General features: G+C 40.5%; 1 protein-coding gene across 1 annotated transcript in view; it reads right to left on the bottom strand.

Annotated features, from left to right (window-relative positions):
* Positions 1 to 24: 24 nt before the first annotated feature.
* LOC306973114 (myosin IXb) overlaps positions 25 to 7,975 on the bottom strand; it is a 47,415-nt gene continuing 39,464 nt past the window's right edge. The window contains exons 32-40 of the mRNA XM_079569936.1: positions 7,557 to 7,630; positions 7,284 to 7,476; positions 6,086 to 6,214; positions 5,886 to 5,991; positions 5,667 to 5,798; positions 4,013 to 4,136; positions 3,817 to 3,914; positions 2,442 to 2,566; positions 25 to 588 (exon numbers count right to left, since the gene is read on the bottom strand). Coding sequence (XP_079426062.1) covers positions 356 to 588; positions 2,442 to 2,566; positions 3,817 to 3,914; positions 4,013 to 4,136; positions 5,667 to 5,798; positions 5,886 to 5,991; positions 6,086 to 6,214; positions 7,284 to 7,476; positions 7,557 to 7,630 — 1,214 coding nt within the window. The 3' untranslated portion in view covers positions 25 to 355. The remainder of the gene's footprint in view (positions 589 to 2,441; positions 2,567 to 3,816; positions 3,915 to 4,012; positions 4,137 to 5,666; positions 5,799 to 5,885; positions 5,992 to 6,085; positions 6,215 to 7,283; positions 7,477 to 7,556; positions 7,631 to 7,975) is intronic.

Here is a 7,975-nt window from a genome sequence, read left to right as displayed (position 1 = left end):
TATGAAGTACTACAATTTCATTAGCGCATGATGCACAGGCTTGTTTGTTGTACTGTACAAAACAACCATAAAATGTACTGTACAAGTGCTTTATGTTCAATTACTCAATTAAAATCACATTTGGTATTTATAAGATGCCGAGTACAATTGTTTGAGTCTCTTCAGATGTATGTTTACTGAATATTCAGAAGGTTCAGTGTAGGCTTTGATGTTAAATACACAATTAGGATGATTTCATTAGCAGCATATCCAAAAATTCCTCAACAAAGTGCACAGTTCGCTTTGCTTTCAAAATAGTATACTTGAGGCTTTCCAACTATGTGACAAGAGGATAATTACTTATTTACAGTGTAAATCAGGATTGTTCTTCATCCTCGTCGATGTATGGTATATCCAGGTGATCAAAACTCCCTTGACTTTCTGACATTGGAGGTTTATTTTTTGATTTTGGTGAATGCAAAGAGTCCGATGGTAAAAACTCAAACTGTTCATCATCCGTCTGTGCCCTCAAGGTCCTCACTCTCTGTGCAAGGTCTGTTGGGTTTGTGGGAGAATCAGGCTTCTTTGACAACCGTAAAGTCGCTTTCCCTGCAAGTAGTACCAAAAACACAAAAGAGGTGACTGTGGACATTTATTACAGAGGTATTAAACAATAGAATGTTAATGATTGCAAATGGAAAGACTTAAATGGCAATTAGTGTAAGCAATATATTAGCAGTATAAGATCTTTGAAAGAACCCAGTGATTTGATAATTAATTGGATTATTATAAGCCATCTAGTGGTGTAAGCAGGACTACATTTTCTCATGAAGAAACAAATATACATAAGTAAAATTACAATTAAGTACAAAACAATCCACTTTTAAATGTAAAGTATTTCACACAGACATTTTTAAGCTCAAAATTAGTTGAATGTGTGGTATTTTAAAGAATGATCAAACCAGGGATAAACCAGTATTAAAAAGGCTAAACCGGCTCTGGACCAGGTCTAAACCAAGTCAAATGTCAGATACTACTGGTGTTTTAGACTTTACATTCTGATGCCCTGATCAGGACGACTTTATTGCAGCTTTAGATTCACCGACAGCGTCATAAAAAGGTCACTGTGGAAATAATTTAGTTTAAAACACTATTAAAATTATTTTACTTAAACTCCAATCGAAACATAAACATAAAAAGTAGAGATACTGACTCTAAATTGTAAAGAACTGTAAAAAAAAAAATGTACAAAGTAGACATCAGAAAATGTATTTAAAGAAACTAGATGCAAGTTGGTTATCTTTTATGCTCACTACTGCCACCTCAGGTCTAACACGTAACTGCAGTCTCGATATTAAGCTCGTGCATGACGGCACTTCGGACCCGAATGAACAACTTTTTGAGAGACGGCGCAGGATTTCTGAGGCAGTTCTACACATTAGGACATGGCTGGAACATGTAGAGGGAGGAAAATACAAGACTTTAACATTTTTAAACTCTGTATAGTCCCTTTAAGTAACGTAAATGTACCTAAGATTTGTACTTTTACTTTACTTTCCACCACTGAAGCCATCACAGTTACATTATACCACATACAATCCTTCACACAATCATTAGTAAAAATAAGCTAATCATTTTAGTACAGCATTAGTAAGGGACTGCAGTACTTTTAATCAAAGGACTAGATGTTTAAATCCCAGGTGATTCAGCTCTGCATTGAATTGGGAGAAACTTTTGTTTTCAGAACCTTGCTTCTGACCAACTCAGGGTGTTATTATCTATGCAGCACATCATCATTAGGTGTTTCAGCCTTTTATCACAAGACACCCTCCGCTGAGGCAGGCCCACCTCAGGTTGATCAGACATGGGCGTGTGCTGCAAAGGAGCTGAGCGATCATTTTAACCCCCATGCTGTCGCTTTCCTTCTCAACCAAAGCCAGTAACTGCTTCTTTCTGCAGCAGTGGCGAGTTCTTTGACTATCTTCCTGTGAGTGTGGCCTCTGATACCCATTTCTTTCAGGAAACGAGTTGAGGAAAAAAAAAGAATACTGAAGCATACTGAATGAGTTAAAGCTTGGTTCAAAACACTGGTTTAAAGCAGGTTCCTGTAGCAATAAAAGAGATGATAGAAACGCACCTGTGCATGAAACATGTTACAACAAGTCTGGGCATACATTATTTATTAAAAAGTCTGAGCCTATAATTACCTCAATGGTGAAAGTGAGACTCTTGTACTAACAATATGACACAGCTTATTTTCATTCATAAATGTTAAACTTATTACTTGATTATTAAGATTTGAAGGATTTGTTAAGGTTAACAAGAAGCGTTAAAAAAGCATACATGTCTCATCAAACACCGTATTACGATTAGATTGTGTGATTTAACAAACACATTTCATTCAGAAAACCACAGTTAATAATTAGTGACAGAGAAGGGGAATACCGTACCTCTCTACTGACCTTCCGATTCAAGGCTTTTGAGGCGGTCCTCGAGGCTCTCTGAGCTCATGGACGAAGAGGAGTCCATATTATCACTGTCCGAGTGCTCCTGCTCTAGATCGGGCAACCTGCAGGCCAAATCCACCCTAGAAAATAACATTAAGGTACATTAAAACTACTGCCCAGTATAACTTATAGTATAACTCCTTACCCCATCAATATGAGGTCAGCTTAAATGCTCATTTAGTAAAGCCACAATTTACCCATTTTGTACAGGAAGTGCTTATTTTCCTGATTTCTTCTAAGCTTTGTTCATTTACATACATGAGCATTGGTTGCATATAGCACTCTCCTGGACAAAGATGCTCCTACTGTGGCGACAACTGCATTGGGGAAGACTGATGAAAGCAAGGAAAACCAATTTGCACTTCTGAACACAACTAATCACCACTTCTTGCTCAATGACATCACAATTGTGTTCTTCAAATTGGTTTAGTTTATTTGTTAGGGACAGTGCATGTGAATGAACTAGCCTTCCACTAATTTCCATCGTCGTCGTCCCCTATGCGCACTCTCAAACACACTCTCGTTCATCCTGGCCTATTGTACATGTTTTTAGAGGTAGGGGAAACCGGAGTACCCGGAGGAAACCTACGCAGACACTGGGAGGACATGCAAACTCCACACAGAAAGGCCCTGCTAAGGCCCCCCACTCCTACTACTACTACTCCTACTGCTACAACTAGTACTAAAACTAATACTACTACTCCTTCTCTACTCCCACTACTCCTACAACTACTACTACTCATACTCTACTCCTACTACTCCTACTCCTACTCCTACTAATACTACTACTCCTACAACTAATACTACTACTATTACTACTATTAATACTAATACTCCTCTTACTACTCCTACTAAACTCCTACTACTACTCCTACAATTAGTACTAAAACTAATACTACTACTCCTTCTCTACTCCCACAACTCCTACAACTACTACTACTCATACTCTACTCCTACTGCGCCCTACTACTAACACTACTCCTACTCTACTACTCCTACTCCTAATACTACTCCTACTATTCCTACTAATACTACTCCTACTACTCCTACTATTCCTACAACTACTCCTACTCCTCCTACCCCACTCCTACTACTACTACTCCTACTACTCCAACTCCTACTCCTACTACTCCTACATGGGGTATAAACCATGCCAAACGCAGAATTTAGCATTACTATAGTTAAAATGAAAATATCTCTCATCAAAATGAATGGAATGTTTCAAACTGCAAATGGCCTCAAGTACCACCTGAAGAAGCCCAAGTACACGTACCACAGTTTGAGACCCACTGTTTTCGTTTACTCTTCAGTATGTGTTAAACAAGCTCACTTTTCCTGCTTGATCGACTTGATTCTCTCCATGAGGGTCTTCTCAGTTTCATCAGTGCCGAGGTGTTCAGGGATGTTCAGCGTGGGCTTTTCAACAACCTACAGAGACATGAGAGATTTGCGTCAATTTCCACTGAACCAGCAATTAAAATATTACAAAACTGTCTATGCTTCCGAACTCTGTGTTTTATCCTCACCGTGTTCTGCCTCCTGAGTTGAAGCTCGTTCACAGCCAGAGCCTCGGCATTCTCCAGCTCCTGTATGTTCTGCATCCTCTCCGTGTATCGTCGGAACTGTTCGGTGATCAGGACATCCACACATCTGCAAACACAACCACCCATTTTAGTCCTGATCAAGATGTTCTGCTATGAAAGTTGAGAGTTAAGATTTTTCCATTTATGTTTTAAAGTTAATAAACACATTCAAGGGACCATCAAAAAGTGGCTAAAAAGAAAAGGTCACGCGCTTTAACATTTTGTCAGACCAACTTTGATTACAGCACTCATTCTCTGTGGCATTATTTCAATAAGCTTCATCAATGTCAAAAGATCCAGTGTTGCTGTAATTTTTCACCAAGATCTTGTATTGATAATGGGAGAGTGTGCCTTCTCCAAAGCCTTCTCCAGCACACACCAAAGATTCTCTATGGGGTTAAGGTCAGAGGGCTATACTATGAAAAGGGTTGAACTTGTGCGGGATTAGACTCTCTAACCCAGGTTGACTAATGCAATAATCATCTCTTGACCGGAAGGTTCAAGCCCCGCCTCCTGAAGGTGCACACTGTCGTGTCCTTGGGGAAGGCAATTCACCCACCTTGCCTCCAGTCTCTGTACATTGGTGAATGAATGAGAGTGTGAATGGATCAGTGGTTCCTTGCTGCAAAGCACTTTGAGTACCTAATGTAGGTGGCAAAGCGCTATATAAGTTGAGACCATTTACCATTTATAAAATCTATGCGCTCTTCAAAATGAAGGACTTCTCTCGCCGGTGCTTCCTCTTCCCTCTGTACACCACAGAGTTTGGGTGACAAAGCAGAGGATTCTCTCCTCAAAGAGCTGTCTTCTTATCTCAGCTCGGAAATACATCTGGTCCAGGCCAGGTTGTGCACTAAGGGCATGTTACCATGGAGATCTACCCTACTAGAAAGTTATCCATCAGGGTTAGTCCTGAATTTACCACGCTAACCCTCTAATTCAGCTTTGTAGTAAACCCCTCTGGACTCTAGGTATACTTTATCGCCGTAGGGAAATTCATTCTCTGCATTTGACCCATCCTCAATGCCGCTGGGCGACCTGTATGAGCAGTGAGCTGCCAGCGTGGGCCGGCGCTCGGGGACCCATGTCCATGATGTGCAGCCAGGCTGGTGGTCAGAAACACCTGTACATGTTTTTAGTGGTAGGGGAAACCTGAGAACCCGGAGGAAACCTACACAGACACGGAGAGAACATGCAAACTCCACACACCCTGGTGGGAATCGAACCCGGACCTTCTAGCTGTGAAGCACGAGCGCTAACAGCTGTGCTACCTGCTGGCCAATCCATGCGTGAAAATGAAAAATCTCATATGCTCCCTGAACCACTCTTTCACAATGTGAGCCCGATGAATTGTGGTATTGACATCTTGGAAAATGCCCGTGCCATTAGGGAAAAAAATGGTCATTAAGGAGGTTCAGGTACTCAGCTGATCTCATTCTTTGGGCACATAATGTTAGTTAGATCTAGGTGGCAACTTTTTTTCTTAGGTCAGGAAGTGTTTGAGCTGCACATCTATTTTATTCACATACGTTTCAGAACATGTTTGTCTGTATCCAGATCACAGGTTTGCCATATTAAGATCCCATGGAGGACTTACGTTGTTATCTTCCCCACGTCTTTCATTGCGAGGAACGGGTCGTTGGAGTCCGGCGAGCGCAGGATACAAGGAGCAAACACAATGGCCAAAGAGCTAGAAGTCATCTTGTTGTGCTCTTCCTCTTTGGCAACTCTACATGTACCACGACAAACAATGAATTAAGCTAAATCGGTTCTGGCATTTAATTAAACACAGTTATGATAATTATGTGTTGCTTACTTGACGAGGTGAAAAATAAGGCGTTCCAGTGTACAGTAGTTTGAAGGAGGCAGTTCATCCACCTTTTGGTAAACGGCACGGATCCGCTCCGATTTCTCCGGCAACTCTAAAAACATGGATAAAAAGAAGTGCATGGATTATCAGATAAGAGTACTTTTAATTGAAGCTGTAATATATGATGAGATTAGAAGTAAACTCACCTGCAGCGTGTAGAAAGTCGTTGTACAGAGCGAACGTCATGAGTGGATCGGGCAGTTCTCGGAGCCAGCGTTTGACCAGGCCTGTGATGGTGTGGATCGGGTAGTTGTCCAAACAGGCACCTTCAGGGTCTAAACAACAGAGCAATAAACAAAAAATGTATTTCACATCATCCTTCAAGCAGAGGAATGAGGGATGATTTTGATATTCAAAAGGTAATAGGATACACCAGGCACCTTTCAAGCAAAAGTATGTGAGCAATTTCAGCAAAACTGCAGTTAATTGTGTTTTGAACCATTTTTTTTTCTTACAAACTTATGCAATAAAAATAGATATTTAGATCCCAGCTTGACTCCAATGTAATGCTTTTTTTTTTTTTTTTAGGGCCTTACTTTTAGCAGAATTCATTCAAGAACTGGGAACTGGAGACATGAGAAGTAAACTTTCTAAACAACAAAGTATTTCAATGAATTATGAAATGCTAGGTATTCTCTTTAAGTGAAAATTGGTTTGAGATGGGTGGATTTGTTAATCTGCGTTCTGGACTGCGTTCTAAGTTGTGAATTGGTGCTGATATTAAAGGGATATTTCAGGATTTTTGACATAGGGTCTCATTTCCTAGTTATCCAGAGTGTTGCTGATTTCTGGGGATATTATTTTTTGTAATTCATGCAGTTCTTGTATTTGAAGAGTTTCGTGACGCTAGGCTAGTGCAAGGCTAGCTCATTTCTATGTTATCAGCTAGCCTGCATTAAAAACAGTCTGACCCGCTCCACAGTGCACCTGAGGCAAATCACTTATAATGCCAGACTAACCAAATAAATTTATAGTCCCTCAAAATGCGATCATTCACGTGATGCAAGGTCAGTTATATTCCAAAAAATATTCTATCGACAGACATTTATATGGTTAGTCTGGTGTTATAAGTGATTTGCCTCGGGTGCTCTGTGGAGCGGGTCAGACTGTTTTTAATGCAGGCTAGCTGATACCATAGAAATGAGCTAGCCTTGCACTAGCCTACCGCCACGAAACTCTTAAAATATAAGAACTGCATGAATTACAAAAAAAAATATCTCCAGAAATCGGCAACACTCTGGATAACTAGGAAATAAGGCCACATGTCAAAAATCCTGAAATATCCCTTTAATCCATAAGCCTCAAGAAGGTTCTTTTTCTATTAAATGAAAACATGCTCCTCACCTGTCTCTAGTATCTGGTGCAGTTCGCGGGCGCGGCAGGCTGATCCCGACTTCCTGTAGATGCCCTCGGTGTAAAGTCCGTTGAGCTCCACGTGCATCAGCAGCAGCTCCACCACTTTGGGCACTGGGTTGGCTTTGCTGGTCAGGACGCACACCTGCACCCCGAAATGCAGCGACCCCGGGACATTGTCATCCTGATGGAAGAAACAATGATTGCAAATGATTGTTTGATTTGGTTTGATGACAGTTCTTAAACAATGTGTCCGTTACTTACCAGCCTGGAGCAGCGCGTGGAGCAATCCGTGATGATTTTGCTGAGACACTTCTTGTGGCATATTAACTTGCAGGCTGAAAGGAAGAACAGTGTTTAAATAGATTACTCTGACACAGGAGTGGACAGCTCTGATGATAGGGCAGCACAACACGTGTAAAAAATACTATTATTACTTGAGTGTCTAGAGTTTAGTGTCTTGAACATTGTGACATAAACCAACCATACTAAACAAACTATGTTCTATTATATTGAAAGAAAAATTGTAAACAATTCCATTTTTGTTTTTCCTCAGCAAAATGAGTCAACACAAAATGTACACAATTTTAAAGCAAGGCCTAAATTAGGACTAAAGGTTTTTGTTTTAGGCTGTTATTAGCAATAAAATGGTTTAAACCTCAGTCAAATAGAAGACCTCCTTG

The sequence above is a fragment of the Gobius niger genome (genome assembly GCF_951799975.1).
Source record: "Gobius niger genome assembly, chromosome: 13".
Taxonomy (NCBI): domain Eukaryota; kingdom Metazoa; phylum Chordata; class Actinopteri; order Gobiiformes; family Gobiidae; genus Gobius; species Gobius niger.
The sequence above is the reverse complement of the archived record's forward strand: the minus strand, read 5'-3'. Positions and strand labels throughout refer to the sequence as shown.